The 26,836-nt window shown below is 34.9% G+C and overlaps 1 protein-coding gene across 5 annotated transcripts in view; it reads right to left on the reverse strand.

Annotated features, from left to right (window-relative positions):
• Positions 1-26,836, reverse strand: part of LOC132204573 (agrin-like) — a 190,258-nt gene that overhangs the window by 4,446 nt on the left and 158,976 nt on the right. For 4 of the 5 annotated variants that reach the window (XM_059633162.1, XM_059633161.1, XM_059633164.1 and 1 more), the window contains 14 exons: positions 17,950-18,186; positions 13,649-13,827; positions 12,832-13,084; positions 10,427-10,642; positions 9,591-9,688; positions 6,171-6,285; positions 5,685-5,894; positions 4,472-4,810; positions 3,773-3,928; positions 2,135-2,257; positions 1,654-1,794; positions 832-975; positions 405-541; positions 222-330 (listed from right to left, as the gene is read on the reverse strand). In XM_059633162.1, coding sequence (XP_059489145.1) covers positions 222-330; positions 405-541; positions 832-975; positions 1,654-1,794; positions 2,135-2,257; positions 3,773-3,928; positions 4,472-4,810; positions 5,685-5,894; positions 6,171-6,285; positions 9,591-9,688; positions 10,427-10,642; positions 12,832-13,084; positions 13,649-13,827; positions 17,950-18,186 — 2,457 coding nt within the window. The remainder of the gene's footprint in view (positions 1-221; positions 331-404; positions 542-831; positions 976-1,653; positions 1,795-2,134; positions 2,258-3,772; positions 3,929-4,471; positions 4,811-5,684; positions 5,895-6,170; positions 6,286-9,590; positions 9,689-10,426; positions 10,643-12,831; positions 13,085-13,648; positions 13,828-17,949; positions 18,187-26,836) is intronic. The other variant, XM_059633163.1, reaches the window with a different exon arrangement.

Consider the following 26,836-nt stretch of genomic DNA (forward strand, 5'->3'; position numbering starts at 1 on the left):
CGAAAAAACTTTTGGGAAAAATAAATTAATTTATTACATTAATTTTGTATTTTTTGGACATAATTAAGATTAAATTAATTATAAAAAGATTTTAATAAATAAAACCAAATAAAAAATAATATTTTATCCTTTTTTGTAATCATAACTTTAAAAAAATGACTATTTTCCTTGTAAAAATTGTGATTAAAATTTGTGAAAATTGTGAATCAAAATTTAATTACCTCTGCACGAGCCAAGTCCCTGAACCGCAATCTCCTTTTGGTAGCGGCATGCATACTGCTTCATTTGGCACTCGGTCGAGTACGTCTGACCATCGTTGCCGCAGACAGTCTGGAATCAATCGGCATCAATTCAATCTGCTCGTCTCAATGGCTCTCTTTCTTTCTTTCTCTTTTCTCAAGTACCTGCGATCGCGTCGGGGGATCTTCCGAACAGGCGATTCTGCAGCTGCACTCGGCCTTGCCCGCTTTCATCTCGCACGTGGCGCCGTGATAGCACACGAGCTCGCTGCAGGAAGTTGGTCGCGGCGCCGAAGGATCGACTTGAGCAGAAAAGTTGAATTGAGAGCAGAAGTTTAGAGAGAAATAAATTTACTCTGCCCATGATGAATTGTTTGTTTTATTATTTAAAAAAAAAAAAACTTTCAATTCTGAGAAAAAAACAGGAGTTTTAAATAATTAAATTGAAAATAATTAAAGTAATTTTGAAATTTTTATAAAATAAGGCAATAATTTTTAAATAATTGAAATTTGATATTTGAAGTAATCAATTTCTTAAATATAAAGTGTTCAAATGAAGTCAAATGAGATGAGAAGTAAGAAAAAAAAATACCTCTGGCACATCCATTGAGTCCCAAGACAAGTCCGGGAGCGCAGTTGGTGCAGCGTTGGCCGGTAACACCAGGTTTGCAAACGCAGCGACCTGTCATTTGCTCACAGTCGTCTCTCACCGAACCCAGTGACGAGCACTGGCACGCTGAAAGGGTTCATAAAATCCCATTTGATTATTTTTTTCCGGCACTTAAAAAAATTTATTAAAAAAAATACCATTTTTTTTAAATATAGACCAACAGGAATGAATTTTCTTTGCTAAAACTTCAGTTAAAAGCTTACAGGCTGAAGTAAAATAGTTTCAATTTTTTTTTTATATTTAATCCATTTTTTTTATACATGCAAAAAATTTAGTTTAATTTTGTTTCTGTTCTAAATATAAAATTGGTGAAAGCATTAATTTTCACAAATGCAAATCTAATGAATAATTGAAATCTTTCAAAAAAGACTCATTTAATTAAATAATTTATTTATTGTTCAAAATTCAGTCTCGGATTAATAAACACAGACAAAACAGTCCAAAAATATTAAAAAAAGCTATTAAAATTTTTACCAAAAATTCTAGATAAAAGATATTTCTTCGTCTATAAATTTTTAATCCTTAAGAAAAACATGAAAGTAAATTTATTTTTCTATTATTGCGTGTTTTGCACATTCTTGCCTATTTTAAATTAATTCAAAGCGACTTCTTTCAACGCTTAAATCGTGAAAGCAATTTTTCTTTTCCGCTTTTTCTTTGCCGTGTTTTTCTCACTGTCAGCGGCCGGAATTAAACTTAATGGAGCGAGCGTGTTTCGCGAAATTAAAAATCAAGGCAACTCACGAATACATCCTAGGTAGCCCTCGGAGAGCTTGAGCAGTCCCCAGTAGCCGGGTTCGCATCGATCACACTTTTCTCCGCCAACACCTGGCCGGCAGTCGCACTGACCCGTCTCCTCGTCGCACTGGTCTTCTGAATACGATCCTGCACAAAAAACATTGAAATGATATAAAAAATTTAAATTTAAATTGTTTAAAGTTAAATGATTTGTCATTAAAACTGAAAAAATTGGAGTTTAAATTTATAATTGTCCAAACTAAATTAATATAAATGTTCATGCAAATAAAAATTAAGTCACATTTTTTTTTATTCTTTTATAAATTAATTTCACAAGAACATGAAGCTTTTTTAAATATTCCTTCTAGATTTTTGTGTTTTAGCACAATTTTGTAGTCCAAAATGTTCCTTCGTTAAATTTCAACAACAATAATAAATGTACCATTTTTAGAAAGCCAAAGTTTTTCTTTCCAAATATGGCACTTACCGAGTTTATTGCAATTGCAGGTGGACGGGCAGCCCACATTGTCCGCCCCCAGGGCTGGCGTTTTGCCATCAGGACAGCAGCCAAACCAGGAGTCCTCGCAGTTCTTCTGCGCAACGATCGCATCTGCTCCGTAACAGAAAATTAAACTTTATTGGCTTTCCCTTCCCAAAGCTGTGCAAGGGCAGAGCGATTCGTTGTGCCAAATGATTTTCACAATTTTCAGCTGAAAAGTTCGCAATGGCGTTGGAACCACGTTTGTTGAATTCAAATCCACAGTTTTTTATTTTTGACAGAAGTTAATTTACTAAAAAAATAAATTTGGTAGAGGGTGAAATTTTAAGAAGAAAAATACTGATAATCGGTTCAAATAAGAAGAAATTACAATATTTTCAAACAAGCAATCACTAAGATTCTCCTAAACTCGATTGCACAAAGGATTTCACAATTAATAGGTAAAAGTAAAATAAGGTTCATTTCTCAGTGGCTTGTCATAGAGGTGAAAATTTTCGTTTTTTGTTTCGCTGGCAAATTAACGCGGGTTAATAAATTGGCATGTGATGGGTCTTAAATGTTTCTTCTTGAGATACATTTCCATAATAAATTAACATGAAACCCCTAAAACAACCCGCGCTAATTTCAGAAACTAGTTAAAAAATCGACTTTTCAACTAAATTTGTCCTTTTCTAGGACTAAAATTAATTAATTTTGAGCTCAATTGCCATGATTACAGCTTGAATTGGCTTTTAAAGTATTTAATAGGCATTAATTAACTAAAATGTTCATCGTGGTTTAACAATTAAAGGAAAAACGTGAGATTTAGTTGTTTTCTCAATGGCTCGCCAAAGGGTTGAAAATTAACGCTTTAAGTAAAAAGCTGAAGCGCCGAGATATTTAAATTTTCACAGTTAAAATTAAGAAATTTTCAACCAGAGTGACTTCCTGGATTAAATTAAACGTCTATAGACCTTTAATCCTAGACTCGCGTCTATTTCAAGTGATTGCGGACACCTGGTGAAATTGAAATATTGATGAAAATAAGGACGTAAATGAATTGATAGCACACATTCTTTTATTGACATTTTTTAGAATTTCAGTCCTCTCAATTTAGAATAACTGTGAAAAATTTTTGTGGTAAAAATTAAAATAGTTTTGAAATTTGTTGATATATATCACGAACTTTTGTTTAAAGTGATTAATGAAAGCAGAAAAAAATCATCAATGCTGCTGAATTAATTTAAAACTGGTTTAATATTTTCCGTTTAAATTGATTTATTTCAAAATTAACTATTATTATTAATATAAATCTAAATAAATGTTGAAATTATTATCTCTATAGACAAATTTAAAATCCATCCTTTGTAAAAGTCTCGAGATGAAAAGAAAATATTTGATATATTAGCGTCTTTTTAAAACGTCGAATTGCACCCAAGTATTCCAAAATTGAATCAGTTTTTCTAAAAGTGCTTTCAAAAGCTCTTACGTGTCCTGAAACTTTTACCCGAGCGAGAGGCAAATTGTATCAAATTCCGAGCCTTTTTCTTGCGCAAAGTTTTCGAGTGGCCGGCCGGGAGTTGGCGCGGAAACGGAGAAGGACGAAAGACCGTTTGATTGAATTTGCGAGCGAGCGAGCGGATTTACCTTTGCGACAGCACTTGGCGAAGTTTGGCGTTTGGTGGCAGTAGCTGGCCGACGGGCAGTCCTGCCTCCGGGGGCCGCTGCCGCAGTCGTACTCGTCGCCCGTTTCCGGACTCACCAGCGGCGTGGCGCCGTTGCAAGGCTTCACTTCCATACCTGCTGGCAAATTTAATGCAAATTTTGTACAGCGGTCTAACTACAAAGGGAGGACGGAAATGAACAACTTTCATATATGTTCATGAAAGTTGCAAGCAAAATTATTCTAAATTTAATAAACTTTTATGCGATTTGATGCCTTCTTTCAGTATTTAAGTTTAATTATTTTCTAGAAAAGACGATTTTGTTTTAAGATCATAATTTTTTTGAAAAGAATAATAATAAATTTGAAATATTATTAGTTATTTAAAAATTAAAATGGCTTAAATTAAAGTGATTAAGACATTATTAAACGAGTTTAATGGATTTGAATATCTGTAATTAGCTTGAAATTTAACTTCGTGTTATAATTTCAGTTAAATTAAATGATTGAACACAATTTCTGTATAATAAGATGTAATTTTGGGATAAATTGAATTTTGAAATTAAAAAATATCATGAATTTTTTTCAGCTTAGCTTGAAAATATGAAAAATATGATCTATAAACATAATTTTCAAATTTCTAAACTACTATTTTAACAGGACAAATTTAAAAAAGGTCGGACCTTCACAAAGGTCGATGGGTCGGAGTCGAAGTTCCTCCTGGCGTTGGCATCCCTCCATCTTCATGGCGCACGCGTTCGGGTACATCCGCAGGTCAGAGGCGCACACCGGCTTGTTTTCTGCGACGGGACACTCGAATTTGCAGGTGCAGCGCGGGAAGTGGTCGTCGCCGAGTTCGCAGGTCGCGTCGAAGTCGCATCGGATGTCCTTGCACGCCTCCGCCTCGGCCCCCTTGCCCCCCGCAACCTCGTTGGCGCGCGCGCCGGGCCCTTTGCCGCCCTTCCGAACGACCACCATAGGCGCGAAAGTGTTCATCGGCGCCACCGTCGGCGCCGGTGTAACTGAAAACAAAAATTAGAGAAGAATTTGAAATTAGGTGAGAAAATTGTTTTGAATGAAATTAATATTTTTTTCATTAAAAACGTAAAGATTTGTGAAAATAAAAACAAATTTTTTTATTGCTACACATAAAAAATTCAAAAAATTTCAATATTGAAAGATTTTTTACAAAACTAAAAAAATAGCTCAGGTTTTCAATCCAATACAAAGAATTTTTATGGGCATTTCAACGATTTAGTCCTGGGACGATAATTATTTAGACCTTGAAAGTGGTGGATTTTGAAAATGATGTAATATTTTTATTCACAGATATCAGCGAACACTCGGGATTAAAATGGTGTTAAATAACGCCTCATTTTAAGTAAAAATAAAATCAGAGTGGCAAATCAATTTAAATAATTTTTATGGGCATTTGAATGATTTAGTCCTGGGATGATAATTATTTAGACCTTGAAAGTCATGGAATTTTTTTTTCAAATATCTACGAATGCCTGGGATTAAATTGGTGTTAAATAACGCGTAATGTAAAGGAAAAACTAATTTAAAAAGTCACTTTTTTCTAATGATTTTTGTTCAGGACTGTTAAACTAAAATTTTGTCAATAAACATCGTCTCTTGTACAAAAAATTCTACCGGTTAAATTATAAAATTTATAGAAATTTTAACAAGAAATTTATATATAGTCATATTTTCGCCTTCATTTACTTCTCCTGGCAAAATATTAAAAATTCGTAGCAATATTTTATTGAAGTATGAATGAAATATGATAAAAAATTTTATGTGTAAGCAATTTTCTTCAAAAACATCGTATTTGAATTTGAGGGACTTTTTAAAAAATTTTTATGTTCCCAATAACTTTTTCTATTAGCGACTCACCTAGTTTTTCTGTGCACTCGCCGTAGAATTCGACTTGAAGTTCTTGCGAGGCAGCGCAGCCAGCGCGGACCATTTCACACTCGCTGGCGTAGGTGATGCCGTCCGAGGCGCAAATCGACTCCGTTTTGCTCGCCGGACACGCACCTGGACACACGCACTCGCCCGCCTCACACACAGCCCCGAATTTGCACTTCACCTCCAAGCACGCGTCTAATTGAATTGAAAATAATTCCGATTATGAATAATTTTTCATCAGGATAAAATTGTAGCGATGAGGAGTCTTTCATATTAATTTTATATTTTAAGTTAAATTATTCCTGCTGAAATTTTACTTAGATAATTAAATGAAATATTTTAAATTTCTATCCTTGTTCAATTGTTGAACATAAAAGCTCATTTTTTTTCAATTTCCTTTTAATCTTTAATTATTGTCATGAATAATATATTTTGGTATAAAATTCTGGCAAAACTGTTTCATTTACTCACCACAATCGCCCTTGTGCGCGACCAGAAGCATCTTCTGCGTTTTGCACGCGTGGATTCGCAACTCGCACTCGGAACGATAGGTCCGGCCGTCGCTGCCGCAAACCGCAGACAAAACCTGCAACAACCACAGCCACACATTCCAGTTAAACCAAATCAAGTGTTCGTGAGACGACGGATCAAAGCATTTGAGTAAATTAATTAGTAAATGTTTTTGTTCACGATTTTTGTTTGACTGTTTTTAAACGATTGCAAAACTTTATATTTTTTCCAATCTAGAAGAAATTTCCAATTTTATTACTCACCAGAAGAAAACTATAAAACATTTAAATCTAAATTTAATAAAATTTATAACAAATATAAATAGAAATAAATAATAATTTTCTGTCCTTCAAAAAAGCTTTGCAGGATCTTTAGTGTGGAAAAATTAATTGGATTTCAATACAAAAATCCATCATGTTTCTAAAAACAATTTTAAAAAAAACATATTTTTCGATTTTTTTTTCTTTTTTAATTTACACTCGATGAATAGTTTGGAAAAATTTATTGATTCATTTCAGTTTTTTTAAGCAATTCAGAAACAATTTGCCTATATTTGTCTGAAATTTTTATTAAACCAGCAACATTTTGAATAAATCTTTTCTGATCTTTGATATACAAGCAAAAAATCACAACCCACGGTTGTCTCGGCAAACTTTTAACGAGAGAACACCAGAGGGCTCGTGGGAAGAAAAGACTCCACCGTTAACTTTGCATCCCTGTGAGGCATCCCTCTTTCTTATTTCTTCTTCTACCCCGTTTGGAAAAAGCTCAAACACAGCTATATTTTTTTCTAGAGAAAAACCGCGAGCCCCGTCAGCACTAGCCGTGTTTGCGGTTGCTTTTCTATCCACGCGAAATTTCCACGCAGCGCAAAAGTTGCGTCGGCAAGGCAAATACGGGTTTGTGTTTCCGAGAGTGACCCTCGGCAGCAGAGCGGACGAACCAAAACGAGCTGCTTGATGAGGGCAAAACGGGCACTCCAATGCCCTGGGGCGGCAACATGCACACCAGCGAGTCGGAAAGTTCGAGGGTATTGGCTGGGGAGTCTAATGGAATCAGTCAAAAGTAATAATTGAACTCGAATCGACTGGACAATCAGATTAATTTGTGAAATAGATCAAAAGAAAAGTTATATATCCACAATTAATGTGTTTAATAAAAAATTTAATAATACATTAATTTAAAATTTCATTGGTAAAGTAAAGAAATTTTTGTAATTATTTTCTTCTTCAAATTTTCAGGAATGATTTTATCATTTGAATCATAAGAAATTTGATGCTAGAATTAAAAATATTGGCGATGGAAAAAATAAAAATTGGTTCTTCAGGCGACCAAAGATTTGTAAAGTAGGCAACCAAAGCCAATTCTGGGAGTTTTATTTTTTTTTATTTTAATTCATGTAACCAATATTGATTCTTATTAACGCCAACAAATAATTCTTAGATAATTCAAGCTATTGGAAATTTGAAGTCCAAGCTCAACTCTGTGGCAAAAATTGTGATTATTATAAAAAAAAAAAATCAATGATTGATTCAGAAAATTAAAAATTTAATTTTCTCAGAGACTTTTTCTCCATTTATTAATTATTTTTAACGGTTTTTAATGTTGTTTATTTGTCCTTTTTCTAATTACAAGGTAAATGTGGATTAATTTTACAATTTACCTTAACTCCTTCTAGCCTTAGCTTCTTTTGTATGTCCTTCATAAGCCCTTTTCGCAAACACGGCGCAAAACTAATTTGGCAAAAAGTGCGGCGGCGAGTGTTTGCTTTAATAAGAGATTGACTTGCAAATTCGTGCAGATTTCGCGTGTTGTTCCTCCCTCGTGCCTGCGCGAAATATCCTCTCGGCATTTATTTTTTACTTCTCCCCGGCTTATTTCTCGCCGGTCCAGAGGAGAGAGAGGAAATTAATTTGCATCTCTCAGCAGGAGAGAAAGAACAAAAGATGCAGCAGCGACGGACAAAGCAGTTATTTGTATTTAAATTCCAGACGAGAGAAATGCAATGCTTCTCTTTCGAGTTTTTGTTTGCTTTCGCTCGCTGCTTCGACAAGCAATAAAACTCACTCGCCCTCTAAAGCAGCTTTTATGTATTCCGGCGCGGAGACAAAGAAGGACCCTCTGCGGGACCCTTGCAGCGAACACACCAGAGAGAACCTCTTCACGATTTTGTTTTCAGCTGCCTGGCGAGGGTAAAAAACAAGGCGAAAAGTAAAGAAAGAATGAAGACCACCCGCCGCGAGATGCGAAAAAAATTTATATGGACGTGCTGAGATATTTATGAAGAGTAAATAATAATTGAATTGACGTAAACTCCAGACTTGGAGATAATTATATAAAAAGCATCAAAAGAGCCGATATTTGAATGGATTTTTTGCAAGGGAAACATTCCAATGAAAAAAATTAATATTTAATATTGGAGAAATACTGATTGAATTTTATTTTCAAAAAACGATATTTTTCACAAAATTTTAAAAACTTCTCCAAAATTTAATTCTTAAACCAATTGATAAGATATTTTTCATAATTAAAGACCAACTTCGGTGATTTTTAGGAATAACTCTAAATTTTGAGTATATCTTGTGGAAATTCCAAACCGTTGCGTCGCAGTAAAAAGAACACCAAATTCAAGTGATTCGAGCAAAAAACGTGAGAATTGAGGTATTTCCATCAGTTTTGTCCAAAAACTGCAGGATTTGGTCACATTGGCGCTGCGATCGCTGATTTTGCCACTCATGCCCTCTGGCGCTGTGCAGAAAACTTTGCAAAATCAGCGATCGCAGCGCCACAAGCGACAAAAACCAGCAGTTTTTGCACAAAACTGATGAAAATACCTCAATTCTCACGTTTTGCGCGAATCACTTGAATTAGGTTTTCTTTTGATTGCGATGCAACGGTATGGAATTTTTCACAAAATGTGCTCGAGATTCTGCAATTTTTCAGAATAAAGAGCAATACAAATTACCGGAGTAGGTCTTTAAAAATTAACTTAATTTTTAAAACAAAAATTAATTAAAAATACTAAAACACTGGTATTAAATAATCGAAATTTGTTTAATTAAATTAATTTAAAATATGCGTAATTACCTAAAAAATTGAACAAAACTTCAATAAATTTGATTTTTTTGGTAAAGAATTACTTTAAAAAAAGAATAAGTCAATTTATTTTTGTACATTTGTTGCTGTTGTTTTTTTTTTCAAGTCAAAAGAGCTTTAAATTCAACAAATTAAATTTTCATGGTCATGAACTTTGTCTGATTGTTTTAATCGTTAAATATTTTCTTTGCTGAATGAAGAGATCTTCTAACCACGTCGTAATAAATTATTTTCATTCCAATTCAAATAACCCTTTTTAATTAAACAAGGAAATCGTATACTCACATCTGCGGGACAAATCTGCGGGCAGACGCACTTGGAGCTTCCAGATCCATCGCTCTCGCAGACGGCGTAGAAATCGCACTGCTTACTTTCACAGCCATCTGCGGAGCAATCACAAGGGAAATCTCAGTTAAGCGCGACGCCGAACAATAAATATAAAAAGGAGAAAAAAATCACTGCAGGACTACGGACATCGATCCGATGTAATATAATTTATTTTTTTTCCGCAGAAAAGAGCAGAGATTTAATTACTGTGAATCTCATCAGGTGGCATTCGGAACTCCAAATTCCCACGGGAGCCTTTGTTGTCGGCGCGCACGGACTTGTTTGACGGCATTATTATTATTATTATCCATTCATAATCGTGGCTAATGCGCGCGGCTTCTCTCTCACAAGGCTCGACAAACTTTTGCCCGACGAGTTGAATTACAAACACACACTATATGTGCGCCGCTCGTTTGCTTCTTTGATCTAGGGGTGCGCACAGAGCTAGTGTTTAACGAAGGCTAAACCCAACCGTCCCCATTCTGCCAAAACCCACACTTCATTTGCACGGCTTCATTAAAAGCAGCGAAAACCGTATGCAGCGTCACAGTGGGATTAAGTTTTGTGGTTCTTGCTAGGACCAGTTTAAGACGAAGATTTATAAACTAAAATTGTATTAATTTTTAAGAATAAAATTCAAAGTTATCGCAAAACAAGTAAGAAGTAAAAATTTGTCCAAAGATTTACTTTTTTAATAAATTGCTCTAATTACAAAAGTTAATTAGTAGATTTTCTTAAAATGAATCTGATTAAAATTAATTATAATTACTAAATAAAATTGATAGGTTTCTTACTACAAAGTCCGTCGTAGAGAAGGGTGATTTCCTTTTTGCGCAGACACGCCTCGAGCCGCAGTTTGCACTCGTTGTCGTACGAAAGACCGTCCGAGCCACACGCGGGCGAGAACTCGGCCGGACACGTGGGACACTCGCAGTACGGCAGTCCATCGCCCTTCTCCACGCACTGGGCGCCCAAGGAACACACGTGACGACTGCACGGGCCTGCTGAACCTGATCATTGGAACAAAAATCACAAAATATTTTAAGTACATTTTCAGTAGCAAAGCGAAGAAATAATTTGTTTATAATTATGTTTTTTTTTTTAGTTTTCGTTAAATTTAAAACTGTGTTTTTTTTTCATTTTTTCATTTAAACTCGGTTAATTTAAATTGATAAAAAATTATACAAATTCATATTTAAAGTAGCGATTGAGATTTATTTCAGAAATATTAAATTTTATTATTATTTATAATTTAATTTAACCAAATAATAATCATTTTGTTCATTTTGAGAAAATTGCTCTCTCTTCTCTCAGCTAAATTAAAATGTTCCTATTCCAGTCGAGATATTTTGTGTAGCCGTTTCCGCCATGAGTTTTCATTCAGTGCTCGACAATCGAGAGCTAACGCAATTTTTCAAGCGGCTGCCTTTCACCTTTGTTTCGGCGAATTCTCGCAATTAAACGCACCCTTCCGTCAAAGCGGCGACGGAAGGTATAAATACACACGGTGGAAAACTAGCAAAGTGAAAGCAGCTGCGTCGGTGCAGGGTAATTATTCATGAATTAATTTATTATTAACAATCGGGCTAGCGGGTTTAGTTTCGCCGTGCAAGGCGCTTTTGCATAATTAACAGAGCCGGCAGTCTATTCTCTGGGGTCAAAGCAGCGGCGCCACCAAAGAGAGATGCAGCTTCACGAAAGAAACCTTGTTAATTACACTCACAAGACCGACACAGGAAATTTTGCGAGCGGGAAGACGGATGTTTTGGAGAAACGCGCTGCCTCTTTTGAGCAAATTTGAGTGTGTTGTTATTCATTAGCTTCTCACGTTACTAATTGCAAGTCAAATTAAGACGGGCTATATAAGGAAAGCGGTAGTGAGAATGTTGCTGACGGTTGTTGACAAAATATTTCGATATTTTTTAAGGGAATACGGAAATAAGAAAGAAATAATTTTAATTAAAAATAAATTACGTGTCTAAATATTTTGTCATGTCTTGGCTTTTACATTGAATACAATGTTATGAAACGTGATGACGGTGATTAACATTACAATGATCAACATAGTCTCAGGCATGTCATAACGTGTTATTACTAGGTTGAAAGAAGTAGAAGTAGTAGAACCATGAAATTGTTGCCAAAAATTTGTAAAATCCAGCACTAAATCCAAAGGCCTGGTACTGAGCCTTTATTGAAAACCTTCGACTTAATTAGTAAATTATGGTTAGCAGTCAGTGGCAGCGTTAAATGGAATATTATAGACTAAATTAAATTGATTCAATGATTACGAAAAAAAGCCTTCTTACACAGGACTATTCATTTAGTCGGTAATTTTGCAAATATTCGACGATATAACCGCGTTTCAACATTGTTAAACTTTGTTATGACATGTATTTACAATGTTCAACACTGGATATCGCCGAATATTTGTAAAATTACTGACTAATTGCATATTTAAAGATCCTCTCCGGTCTTTTGAATTTCTCTCTTTTCTGAAAAATTGCTAAATTTCGAGTATGTCTTGTGAAAACACTATGTAAAAATTCCAAACCATTGCGTCGCAATCAAAAGAAAACCTAAATACGAGTGATTCGCGCGAAAAACATGTGAGAATTGAGTTGCCAATCAGATCAGATCCATCAGTATCGTCCAAAAACTGCAGGATTTGGTCACATTGGCGCTGCGATCGCTGATTTTGCCACTAATGCCCCACGGCGCTGCAGAAAACTTGGCGAAATCAGAGATCGCAGCGCCACAAGTGACAAAAACCTGCAGTTTTTGGAAAAAACTGATGGATCTGATTGGCTGCTCAATTCTCACACGTTTTTCGCGCGAATCACTCGTATTTAGGTTTTCTTTTGATTGAGACGCAACGGTTTGGAATGTTCTATTAGTGTTTTCACAAGATATACTCGAAATTTAGCAATCTTTCAGAATAGAGAGCAATACACTTGACCGGAGAGGATCTTTTAGTAGAGTTTTTTTGGTGGAAAGTTTCGACATCAAAACGTGTTAGATAATTTTAATTTTATAGAACAGTTAACTTTTCCTGCTAGTTATAAAATAAATAATATCTTTTGCTATTAAAAAATAAATTGCATATTACTTTTTTAGATATTTAACAAATATAACAAAAAAATGGTAGTATTTTTATTCATAATTTTCTATTTACTTTTATTAAAAAATTATTGGTACTTACCACAAGCACCGGCGTGAGCAACGGCAACCCTTCGCTTGGCCAAGCAGGCTGCCCTTTTGAGCTGACACACGGAATCATAAGTGCGGCCGTCGTCGCCACAGGTCGGCCGCAAAACGGGTTCGCACTCGGCCGGACACTCGCACTTGGCGATGCCGAATTTGTTGATGACGCACTCCTGGCCTGGCGAGCACCGAATGCCGGCGCACGGGTTCACGCCGCTCGAACATTCTCCGCGGTAGATTATGCGCAAGTTCTGCAAAAATTTCAAATCGAAAAAATAAAAATATAAATAATGATTCTTTTTTTTTTGGTTTGAAATTGCGATTTCAAAAAGGTCAGAAGAGAAAGAAGAAGGCTGAAAAGTAAATAAAAAATTATTTCAAATTAAATTTATTGAAATGAGGAACCAGAAAGATTATTTGTGCTCAACTTTAAAAAAAATTGAAAAAAATCAATCATGGTTTGTTGAATTGAGTTTATTTTGAAAAGTTTTCGCAAAAAATTGGAGAAAAAAATTAATTTTCTCGCTGATCCAACAAATTTTTTAAAAAGCAATAAGGCGTCTCAAGCTGTAAACAATGAAAAATCTCTTATAAGAATTTTTTTTAAGTAAAAATTGAAACCTCCAAATTTCACTGATTAATCTGGAAATTAATTTAAAAAAATTATAATTAATTAAGACGTTTCTCCACCAGTTAATAAATAACTATATAGTAAATTTTTAGTAAAATAAAAACTATTTAAGCAAAATAAAATACGATTGAATTGGAGATTGGAAATAAATAAAGGCGAAAAGTTTTTTTTTTCAAATTTTTACCTTTTGAGTTCGGCACGCCTGCTGTCGGAGGGAGCACTCGTTGACGTAGGTTTTTCCGTCAGAGCCGCACACGGGCATGAACTCCAACGGGCACGTCTCGCCGCACCGGCACACCGGGTTGCGATCCTCGTCCAGTTGGCACTCCTCAGGCGACGGACACAGCAGCCCCGCGCACGGATCTGCAATCCCAGCGTCCCACAAGCCATAAATTCACAACCCAATTTGCTACCTGCGTCGCTCGGGTTTAAGCTTTCGGACGGAAATTGGAAATGTGCAGGGAGGAGAACAGGAAGTATAAAAAGCACTGGTGCTTTTGTTTGAACACATCGTGCGGAAATCAAATGAGAAACACTCAAATCATAAAAGGTTTTCATTATTAGATGAAGTTGATTTCAATTTTTTGATTCTACAATATACAAATAATTATAATTGAAGATTGAAACTTAAAAATATGAAACTTTTTCTTATAATCATCAAAATCAAACAATGAGTGGTTGAATTTTAAAGCTTGTTAAAAAAAACAACAACAAAGAGTTTTATTGATAAAATTAGTTAAGCTTCTTCATGTTCTATTAATTTTTTTATATATAATATATATTAAAGACCAATTTAATCAAAAATCACTAAAATAATTTCAAAATAATATTAAGAATAGAATTTCTTGAAACAATTCCAATTTCCAATTGAAATTTCCCGCCATAATTTATAATGGGGTTGTTTTGTTTTTTGTTTTAAAATAATTAAAGTTTGATTGATTGAAAAGCGATTTATTTAACTTCTCAGAGTTCCAATTTAACCTTGTACTGTTTTAAATAAAATTTTTATTTTATAGATTACAAATAATTAATATAATTGGTATATTTTGTCTCAATTTACACAAATAATCTTGGCCGACCAATTGTGAAAATAAGTAAGAATTGCTTATCGATATTGTTTTGCAACTTTATAGTGAATAGGATCAGGCCGAATATTAATTGCGTTAATTAAAGTTGGTCGCCTCGCTTGGTCGCTGCCCGAACAGCCTAGATTACCTGCAAGTGTAATTTTCGACTTTTTATTTCCGCCTCCGGAGACCGTGGGCGAAGAATAAATTTAATTTTGCGCGCGCCATTAGTTTTATTGTTGGGGCCTTAAGGCACTTATGCGGCGTTCGCCCTCCCGAGACTACTTTTAAATGTAAAATCGGCGAGAGAGTGCTTTTACGACACACACACGCCCTTAAAACCGAGACCAGGAGTGCAGAGAGCGCCCCCGCTTTTTACGGCCGTTTAGTGCGGACAAAAGAAAACTCTAACAGCCGCAAAATCGCCGCAATCAACTCGAAACGAGCACCGCGCTAAATTCTTGCTCAACACACACACGTACGCTAATTGAAAAAGAAGAGGGGTGAGAAAGGATGAGAAGCGCAACGTGTGAAACTGCTGTTTTACTGTAGCAAATTTACCAGTGCCATTTGTTTAATTGCAGAGGTAAATTTTTAAGGTTTCTCGGACAATTTGTTTTTAGTTTAATTATTATTCTCGTCTAAATTAAGACATCGTTCCAAACGGTTTCGTGTAAAGACCTAAACCGGTACAATATTAGTTCCTGATTTCGGATTTCTACGTAATTCACAGATAAATGTTAAAAAAAGCAATAAAAATTTGAATATTTAAGAGTTTAAATCAGATTTGTCTTTTTCCCGCCAAAATAATTTGAATCTTGGATTATAGAAAACATTATTTCCCACTGCATTTAAATCAATTTTAGTACTTTACCATTAAGGACTTAAATTTAAACATTAAAATTTAATTAATGCAAACTGCAAGTTCAAATTAATTTGGCGGGAAAAGTTAAAAACTTCAGCTTTGGAGCTTAGGGAGCAAATATTAGTGTTTGCAATTTCAAAGTCAACTTCCACAATAAAAGAATACAAAAATATAACTTTAGGGTCCTCTTAGATAATATTTTATCATCCAATTACAATATTTTTATTATTTTTTCAACTTTTATTATTGATTTTTGTCACCTTCGTAATTTTCTGCCGCGTTTCATTATTTAAAGCGCGCATGTTGCATGCCAAGCAAGAAAAGGGCGTGCCGCACGTGAAGAGTTATTGCCATTCGTAATCGCACACTTCCGGGTAAAACTGGAAATAAAAATCGTCCTGTTGTGTGTGCACGTAGGTAGGTGTACATATTTTATTATTTCGCGGAAAAAACGAGACGCAGCGTTTTCTCTTTAATCTCCGCAGGGCTGCAAAATAAATTAAAACATGGGGCAAATAAATTAAAAGGAGCAAGAGATTTCCTCTCTTCGGGGCTGAGAGGCGAAATAATTTATCGCGAGGAAAGACTCGCTACGGATAAATTCACTCTCTCTCTCGCGGCGGCAAAAAGACACGAGAACGGCATAAGCAGTTATACGCTGTTTAAACGGGCCAATGATTTATTTTTCCCCCGAGAGAGACCAAACGCGCTCGTCTCGCAGCCTTAAGCACTTTCTGCCAGACTTCAGCAAAGCTTTGGTGTTGAACAATGTTATTTTTTTATATAAACCAAGGAAAGAGCAAAATAAAACGTTAAAAACGCTAAAATTATTCAGATTTCGGATTTTTTCGCGCCAATACTTTTGAATTTTATTCAGAAGCAGAATATTTACTTGTTTAACCTGGTTTAGTGATTATTCAATCTGAACCGACTTCCTTGGAATTCAAATTCGCTTGGCGGGAAAAGTTGAGCCTTCTGGCTCATAGCTTAAAAGTGCAAATTTTTTAATGGCAATTTCACCATAGGTCATGAAACTTTTGGTCTTTTGAACAATGAAGAATAAAAAAAATTACCGGTGTCCATCTTTAATGTTGTAATTTTTATGCAATACACGTTTATATTTTAATTTTTCATTATAATGAATGGAGAAATAGAGATTAAATAACAAAATATGATAATAAATAAAATTTATTTTAGCAAAAGGATGTTAAAAAATTCATGACTTTTTCGACAATATTCAACTGCTATTTCAAAACTCCATTTGGATTCAACAGTTTCCGTGCGAGAGAGACAAAAGTGCGACGACACACGCCTTTTTGACATTCATTCCAATGTTCATGTATGCAAATATCACAAAACAAAATTAGCGTGCACGCGGCGGCAGTGGCGCGAGGGTGAATAATTTTCAATCAAATCGGGACAGGGGAGCGCCCGGCCGGCCACCCGCACAACGTTGCCGCCGAGCAGGTTGCATAAGCACGAAAAACGGCAGGCGCGCGGGCTGTTTACATACGGAATTAACGAGCGGTCGGCACGCGAGAGGGAGATTTTTAAAAAAACACGCGCTGCGCGGGAATAAAGCAGGCAAGCGAGGGGTGCTTTGACCCAACGGAGAAATTTCAAAATGCGGCGCTGCATCAAAGGGCTCGGAAATTTACGAAACGTTTGGGATTCTTGCCAACAAGGAATTTTTATTTTTATCGCATGAAATTCAAAGGAAAAAGATCGGACAATCAAAAATTGATAAAAATTATTTTAAATTTATTAAAAATTCCAAATTACTTGCAATTTGAGATGAAAATTTAAAATTTTATGAAAATAATAGACGAAATTTATTCAAATTCCATTAAATAGGGTAGTTTATAAACATTTTTTTTCTTCAGAATGTTGCATATTAAAACAAACAAAATTAAATCAAATTATTGTGAGGTGATGCGACAAATTGACTTAATAAATAAAAAAATAAAAACTTGAAATAAAAGAAAAATTTACAATGCTAAAAAGTCAAAAAATTTATAAAATTATTGATAATTTAATCAAGTGATTGAATAAATGATGTTAATTTCTATTGAGACAGTAAGTAAGTCTAGAAAACATTATATTCATTGCGAAAAAAGCAATGTTTTATATGAGAATGATCTGTAATAAATTGTAATTCAAAATATTCAAGACTGAAATTAAGGAATGAGTCATCAAATCAATGTTAGATCCTCATAATAAAGAATAAATCACGTAGAAATTTAATTGATTAAGAATAATTTACAATAGAAATTCTTGCTCATTTCCAAGCATTTCAATTTTAATGGGAAATGTTTTAAAAAAGGGGCTCCAAAAAAAAAAACAGATTAGAAAAAAATATTTGATATTTTAGCTCCAAAAGGACCAAAATTTTCAAATTAAATTATGATGATGAAATTTTTATTATTATTTTTTTTTTAATTTGTCATTTCCAAAAGCCGAATTGTAAAAATTCTCATTAATATGCAAATTGGCGGGAAAACTCGAGAGGGGAGGTGAGAGTGGAGGGGGGTCTTGTGTGTTGTTGTTACTCACCGCACTTGCCGTGGTAGCGGACGGTGATGTCGGCGTCGGCGGTGCAGGCGGCTCTGCGCAGCTGGCACAGGTTGGCGTAGTCGACGCCGTCCGAGCCGCAGACGGGCCTCGAGCCGACGTGGTCGCCGTAGGCGGGACACTTGGCTGGACACTCGCAGCGGGCCGAGCGTCCGTCGGCGCTGGCGACGCACCTCGCGCCCGGCGGACACTGCTTCTGGGCGCACGGGTCGGGCATGTCTGCGGGAAAGACGTAGCATGAGGACGCGTCGTCCCAAAGCAGCGACAACAACAACGCGGGCAACACCAACAAACGCATGCTGCCGTCTGCCCGCCCTGCTGCATCTCTGGCCCGCCGCCGCCGCCGCTCGGCCATCGATCCCTCCCCTCCCTCCCTCCGACCCCCCTACCTGCTCACACGGAGAGGTCGCGCGCTCTTCTGATTACCACCCGTTTGCCCGCCGGTCACAATTTATTTCATTGCGAAACTGCTCAGCCTCGATTGCTCCCGGCTTTCAGAGGAATTACACACTTGCCTGCAGCCCTGTCAGTTTCGTGCTCATTCGGATTGCTACATTTTGGATTTTGGACATACGTCCCGTCCCCTCCCTAGGGAATTGTGTTATTACAAAAATTGTCTCGTTTTAGGTCATCTTTAACCCCAATTTGAAAAGATATTCAAACATTCTGTTGAAAAAAAATGAAAGAAATAAAAAGATAACGAATGACATCCTTGTTCTATTAGAGATTTTTTTTTTTTTTTTTGTCCTACAAAGTTTGCCAAATGAATTTTCTGCAATTTTTGTTGTAAATGGACTTTTTAATAAATTTCTGCATTCGCCTTATGGGGTTCGTTGATCTTATATTTCTTTCTCTCAAGGAGGTTTCTATTTGTATGAAATTGACCTAGATTATTATAAAAAAATTAACAATTCTTGACAGTTATGATTTTTATTTTTACTTATTTAATTTGGTTGCTAAATCTCTCAGACTTGAAAATTACTTCATATTCTTCCTTCCAAATATTGACATTTTTCATTATTATTGGTGTTTATTTGTTCAAATTGCTACATCACATTGTTTACATTCAATTGTTGCAAATAATTGTTTAAAAAACGGCAGCAAGAATTTTGCTAAAACTTCCGAGATCAAAAAGATCCGCCACAGTGAGTTAAAATAAAATTAGAGAGTAAAATTTGCATAATTTTTTACTATTAAATGCGTAAATAGGCTTTTCCTCTTTTTATAATTATAAATAATTCCATAAATTCCAAAATAAATTTCAATTAAAATCATTAAAATTATTTATTTTAGTGTAGAGTTTATTTCTCATTCAATGAATAACATTTAATATATTTGATTTTAACACGCAATTTTTTTTTAAGAAATACTATTAATTACCAGTAAATAAGTGTCTGTTATTAATTTACGAATAATAAATTGCAAATATGCCTATATAGTACTGTTTTAATTCCATTATTTTGTACTTAATTTTAAAAGTTTTGAAATTTGGAGGATACTATTTTTTAGTATCTTTACCTTGGACTTTTTAAACTAACATTTGGGCATTAAAATTTAATTTCGCTTAATAAATCCTAAAATTTTCCACACTCTTCCCTGTAAATCCAATCGCTCTAAGCAATATTTCATTTTCCTCTCGCAATAAATAAAAAATATCGGAGTGACTCAATTTGCGGAGATAACTCCAGGAATATCTTCTCTCTCTCTCTCGGCAACTCGGCGAAATGAGTGTGATTACTTTGAGCCGCAGGACTCGGGCTGGAAATCCATTTAGAAATTGGCCGCGGGTGTCTGGTAGCTGCCGAGTGCAGCTCCTCGGGGCACTCGGCACGTGATGTATATCAACAGTGAAAATATTGTCCCGGCAGCCGAGTGGAAAGAGAGAGGGTATATCGAGAAAGAAATAAATTCAGTCGATACGTTTGTGTTTCCAAATGATGGTGCAGGCCTGCGAGAGCGCAGATAGGCGAAAGCAAGCAAGGCCGGAGGGCGCAAAAAGCAGGGCCCACGCCTTGCTAATCAGATCTCGGGGTGAATTTATCGCGTAGGGTTGCGAGAGGGAGACACGCACCGACGACAAATTCACGTCATTTCCCAACAACTTTTTCCGCGAGAAGAAAAAAATGGAACGGGTCTCCTGGTGGAAATTTCGCACCGGTGTGAAAAAATTATTTCGTCCTTTCTCTCTCTTTGTCCTTTTTTCAGAGAGGGAAATAAAGAAACGAGCTAATTGCAGGTGTTTCCCGAGAAAGGGTATTTTCATTAGCGGCAAATGGAGAGCGGCCGTGTCTCGGAATTCGGCAATTACTTTTAATTTAGAGGCCGTAAAAGTCTCGTTCGCACAAAACCACCTTTATTACTTTTTCACTCTCCGGAACAACTTTTGCGGCTGCTTACTTTTTTTATATAAAAAAAGGATATATAAACAACCCCATTTAATATTTCCGGGTAAGAGCAAAAGGGCTAATTAATTTTGGACAAAACCTGAAGGGGTGAGATTAATTCACACACCCGCACTACTTTACGGCTTGATTGAGCGGCAAATTTGCAATTAAAACACTCCCTCCACTCGAGCTGCTCGGAAATAATGAGGGAAAGGAAGTGAAAATTTACGGCCGAATTCGGACAAATTACTTGAGACGGCTGTGACAAAGTCGCTCATCTGCAAGTTGCGCACTTAAACAACCAGAGAGACGAACTAACTTTCGAGTTATATTGCAACCTTATCTCTCTCATTTCGCACAAGTTGTTCTACCTGCAATGGAAGACCTTAAAGGAGAGCTGAGAAGATGAAAATTCTACAAAATTCATATTGTAAAGTATTTTAAATTGTAAATTGTATTACGATTTTTGTATGTCGTACACACATGTGTTTAATAAATATTTTGATGATGATAAAGAATTTTAAATATTTCATTAATAATAAAATTAATTGTCTGAAAAAGTAAAAATGATACACAAATAATTAAATACTAACGCTCTTGGCAGATCTTTGCGTGTAAATTTAAACATTTTTTACAATAAAAAATTCCAAAAGATGTCCCAATAATTATTTTTGATGTTAGACAATGAACTGTGGAATTTTAATTTAAAATATTTTCTTTAAAAGTATTTCCAAGAAATATTATCAGATCTTTGCTTTTTTTTGAAAGATTTTGAATTAAAAACTGTTTTGGAAAGAAATTGACAGAATTATAACCAAGTGGCTTCTTCTATTCATCATAAAACCTGATGAAACCATTTTTTTTCGCCCGGAAACTTCATTAATTTTCTAAAAATAATTTTAGATCCTTGAAAAAAGTTTCCCACTCGAATATATTTAACTCTTTCTTCAAGTTTCCAACCAATTTAAATTGAAGATTGAATCAATATCAGCTTTAGAAAAAAATATTTCCAATGAACTTTTAATTAATAAGGTTCGTTTGAAAAAATATTGGTTTTTCTGGAAATTCACAAATGATAATGTTCCCCTCCAAGATATATTTGCAGATCGTCTCGGAATTCCCAGCAGCTATTGGAAAGAATGTATATTTTGCGGCGAGACGCTTTTGCCATACTTTGGGGAAATGAAAGTTAGTGCTCTTTGTTTAAACGCACAAAGAAAACTATAAATAAGGAAAGAGACGCTGTACAAAGAAGGTTTTTTTTCAATCCAGGAAACAAACGTTGATTTGTGTGCGTTTACACTGTGTCTGGTGGTTAAATCCCCTGAGAAAGAAAAGTAAGGAATGGAAAATGTCCCCACAGACGGAGGAAGTTAAAAAATAAAAAATTTCACAAAAATGTCATAATAATCATTGTTGATGTTGAACAATGGAATACAAAAACTGTGAAATTTTAATTTAAAATATCTTTCTCTGTAAAAAGATTTCCTAGAAATATTAATAGTCCTTTAAGATTTAGAATAAAATTATAAATTGATTGAATAGGAGAAATTTCTTTTTGATTATTAAAATTCTTAGTTTTTTTAAGAAGATTTTTTGAATTTTTTTGCATCTCATTTTGATCATTAATGATAATTTTACCACCAACCTTTTCACAACCAAAGTCTGCTACAAATTTGGCAATTTCGGCGGGAGAAATAGAGAGGGCTGATCGATCATTGCATTCAAAGGCGTCTTTTTCAGTGTTGAACACGATAAATGAGACGGCACGTCACGAGTTTCATTAATTCTGCGCCGTCCCTTCCCCTTTTCCTTCCTGCCTCGCCTTGCTAATAATAATAATAATAGCGATAAGGTGCTTTACTCTTGATCTAGCTGCTTTTTGCGATTTGGCCCTTGCTGTCAATAACAGCCTCTCTCGCTTTGATCAAACTCGAAGCTCGCTCTGCCGTTCCAAATTTCATTCGCCCTACAACTCCAATTTCCCTTTTGTGCTGCCGCTCCACGCTCGTTGCGCAAACGAACCCCCCGTGCAATCACGCTCGGGGCCATTAGCTAAACGGTCGTGAATGCGGCACGACTTACATGCAAACTGGCAGCAAACCCCAATTTCCGAACAGAGGGACCCACAACGATAAAAATGAACGAGTTTCAACTTCAACGAAATCAGGTTTAAGAATATATGAGTCGAAAAGTTTAAATTCCTAAAATGGATAATTTAATTTGTTCAGTTAAAGAAAAGCATGGAAATAATTTCTAATTTTTTTGGTGATTCAAATTTTATAGGAAAAGAGCAAAATTTTCATGAAAATGAAATCGACGCTGAATTTCTGATTTTATTTCTCATTAACTTATTTAATTTAAAATGATCAAACGGTTCGTTCCATCTTCAAATTTTGAAATTTTTCAGTAATCTTTGGTTTCAACTGCAATTTTATTTGCTCCAGAATGATGTTTAAACCTGATAACTTTTTATGTTCAAAATTCGCAATTTGGGGTAAAAAGAAATTAAAAGTCCCAATCTGGAATTCATGGAATTATATTAGAACTTTCTGAAAAGAATTTAAAACTCAATTTGCAGGTTCAATTTTTTTCCCAGTATTATTATTATTATTGTTTTGTATTTGTCCAAATTTGATATATCTTATTGTTTCCATTGAATTGTTGAAAACAATTTCATTAGAAAAAAAAGACAAAATTATGTGGATTTAACGCTATATTTAAAAAAGCGTTTTATTTTCAAAAATACTAATATTTCTTCGATTTTTTACAAGACCTGGATGAAGAAAAAGATTCAAATTAAAAGAAATTCCCTCTTCAAAACTTGATTTAAATTAAATTTTTACTCCCGATTTGGACGTTTGTGTGAAATTTGCACGAAATTGAAACGTTATTTTTCCTCATTCCCAATCGACAGGCGTGATGTTTGCGCAAAATATTTATCAAGAGCAAAGCTTTTGGCGCGCGAGAGAGAAACGTCGGCTCTTTTCACTCTGCCGATCAGAGTGTGTGTTTTTGACTCTCGAGACGCGCGTGTGTGCTAATACAAGATTAACGAAGATTGAGTCCGCAGTTTCTCTTTCGAGAATCGATTAAATTTTTTTCCCTCTCCGAAGTAGAGCAGTGGGTAACTTTTCTCGGCCCTTATTTTCGCCGTCATCAATCAACACTCGTCGAGCTCCTTGAAAATACATAACTTTCCTTCTTTTCGCCATCAGGCATTAATTCAACGATACGCCGCCCCCGATTGATCGACCCAATAAAATATTAAAAGCCGCTTTCGGTGTTTCGGCGTGAAAAAGAATATGTGTGCGATCACGAAAAGCAGCGGCGGGAAATATTATATTCTCAGGCGAATATTTTCTGTCAATCAATCATTTGCAAACCGAAAATAGAACATGTAAATTCGAATATATTCTTGAATTTGTGACAACTTTATTAGATTCCAGACTAAATATACTTTGCAAAAATGAATTTCAATTAAAAGAACTTACAAGTACAGATGTTAAAAATTATTCACAAAATTATAAAAAATTGATTTATAATAAAATTGGTATTATTACAAATAAAAAGAGCAGTTAAACTAACCACAAAATTACAGGTCCTTTGTAAATTTTGATGTATTATGGTAAAAATATTAACAAATTCCCTTTATAATAAAAAAACAATTTAAATTAATTAATTCATAAAAATTTATTTATTTTTATTTCTTATATTTTAATATATTTATAGATATTTAATAAATATTTAATTTCTGCATGTTTTGTAGGCAATTTGTAATTAGTTCAACGTGAAATTTATAATTAAATTTTAATAAAATAATGAAACCACTGAATTGTTGGTTCTTGATTTTCTCATCTGTACTAATTTCCAATTGAACCCTTCAACACCCATATCGTTTGCACGGTGGCTGAATTAATTGGAAATTTGTGACGAGTGGCGCAGACAAGTTTGCTCTCAACTTTCAGCGTGGAATTCGAGCCGCGAATTCCGCAGCCGTCAATCATCTTGTCACTCACTCTCGACCGAATTCCCCGCAACTTTGTATTCCCCGCGGCTAATTTTGCACAAAATCCCACAGACGTCTCTCGAGATACACATCCGACTGCTGCGGAATTTTGCACGGTTTTTTCTGTGTCTGGAAATAATTAACTGCCGGTGCGGAACCGCAGAAATGAGGAGAAAAACTGGAAGAGAGCTCGGAAAATTTCGCTAAAAGTAAAAATTCTTAATTTTCTTTTTAGAATTCTAAGGTTTGTGAGCATCCAAATAATTATATTTTTCAATTTAATGTAAATTACTTTAAATTGAAGTTTTTTTATTCTTATTTATTGATGAAAAGTGAATTAGATTTGACATTCGAGTATGATGAGATGATTCTGGTAAAAATAAGGGAAATCGTGCTGATTTTTTGTAAAAAATCTGGAGAATTTTCAAATCATCTAAAATTTATTATTTATTTCTTGTGTCCAGTAAAAAAAAATTGAATAAATTGGAATTTCAATTATTTAAAAATTTTAACAAAAAGAATTAAATTATTTTTTCAATCAAATTGAATAAATTAACCTTATTTTAAAAGTTTTTTTTTTCATACTTTCTGACTCGATTCTGCCGCATTGCCAATTTTCTCCTGGCGCTGCGGACCTCACTCGACCGGGCTTGTTTGTTTTTTTTTCTTTCTTCCTAAAAAGCAGACGGGTAGATTGAGGGGCAGGTGTTTTTCACGGCGGGCAAGAAGCTTCTGTGAATCGAGTGCCAGGTCTTTAAGTCGGTCCGAATTATTATTTCACAAGCTTGTTGTGTCCCTTTTTCGTTCTTTCTTCCGTCTAGGCCGGATCGAAGAGAAACTTTCCGAGTGCGCACCTGCTGCTTTTTCCCTCCCAACACTGCGGTCCTCTCTTTTGCCGGCCGATAAATCAAAAAAGTTTCGCGACACCGCTAATTTTTCTCTTTTTACACGTTTGACACCTGCACGAGGAGTGCGCGCGTCTCCATTCAGTATTTATGCGTGAAAAGAGAACAAATGTGAGCAATTTATTTCAACCAGGGGGGATTTATTGATTTTTATTAATTCCTATTCAAAAAGGATTGGATAAAATAGTGAATAAAAAGAGTCCAAATTGATGATTTTCATTTCTATTACAAGTGGTCCTAATAATTTATCTAGACAGCAAACAAAATTATTTGATAATATATCAAATTGTGTAAATTTTTTAATTCTGCATACGATAAAACCACAAAATTTTCAATATGATTAATAAGGAATATTTGGTATTTCCGCAAAAATTAAGTAATTAATTTGAAATTTGGTATAACAAAAATGAGTAAAAAAAAGTGCACCGAGAGAAAAAAAAGGAAAATTAATTAATGTAGGGTCATTTAATTAAAAATGATTATTTTATATAATTTTTGTTTCAAAAAGAAATACACAAAAATTTATAACTTTTCCTCTGATTCAAATTCAAATTAACTGTATTCTCTATTGAATTTTAATTTATAATTGTTTTTGCCAACTATTGAATTGAACTATTGAAGTTTCAATTTCTGTTTCAGAATTTAAGCGAAAGAAATTTAACAAATATCCAAATAAGAACAATATTTAAACTGCCAAATTTTAAATTTAAATTTCTTTTTAAACTTAAAGTAAGTTTTTGATCATTCAATTTTGTGACAGAAATGATATTTCTTGAGACTAAAATTTATATTTTGTAGACTGCAATAAGTAAACATTTCATTCTTAAAAATATATTGTAATTGAAAAGGGCTAAAATTTTCATTCTACTCAAACATCCTGTGCAAAAACTGTAGAACATGAATAATTTATTTACTTCTCTCCAAATCCGAGGCGCGAAACTCGGGAGAAAACAAAACAGGTCTCACAGCTACAAGCGGTTATTTATGGTAATTTAATTTTCTCGTAAAATTGCGGCTTTTAGCGAACGAGGGTTCACTTCGCCGCTGCTTTTTCTTCTTCTTTCGCTCTCCTTCCGCAACTATAAATTGTTCTCGCACACGCCGGGGCGAGAAAAGTTTGCCTCGCACGAAATTCACGCCCTCGTTTTTTCTCTGCCCCGATTCGCAGTCGGGCGGAACGAAACCAAAAGCAACCTTGAAATCAGCACTTCTTATTTCCTTTCAAAAGTTTCTTCGCCATTCAAAAAAAGATATATATAGAATATAAAAAAGTAGCGAATAAAAGAGATTTTATTTTTCATAACGGCAGAGCAGAAGTCGAGCAGGAGTTTTATTTTCATTAACTCTGCTTATTCGGTTTATGTTGGTGGCTTTTGAAATTTTTCACAACTTTTCCTCGCCCCGTTTTATCTTCTTTGAAAAGAGGGAACGTGCGAGTTCCCGCGAGCAAAGTTTTCGCTCCACTTGTCAACTGCACTCGACTCATTTAAGACTTGCAGATTAGACGAGGTCGTTGGTCTCTAAATCACAATTGACAACCCAGTTTGTACTTCATTAAACAGAAATAGGAA

This window comes from Neocloeon triangulifer, unplaced genomic scaffold, assembly GCF_031216515.1.
Source record: "Neocloeon triangulifer isolate White Clay Creek 2 clone unplaced genomic scaffold, ASM3121651v1 ptg000022l, whole genome shotgun sequence".
In the NCBI taxonomy this organism is placed as follows: Eukaryota; Metazoa; Arthropoda; class Insecta; order Ephemeroptera; family Baetidae; genus Neocloeon; species Neocloeon triangulifer.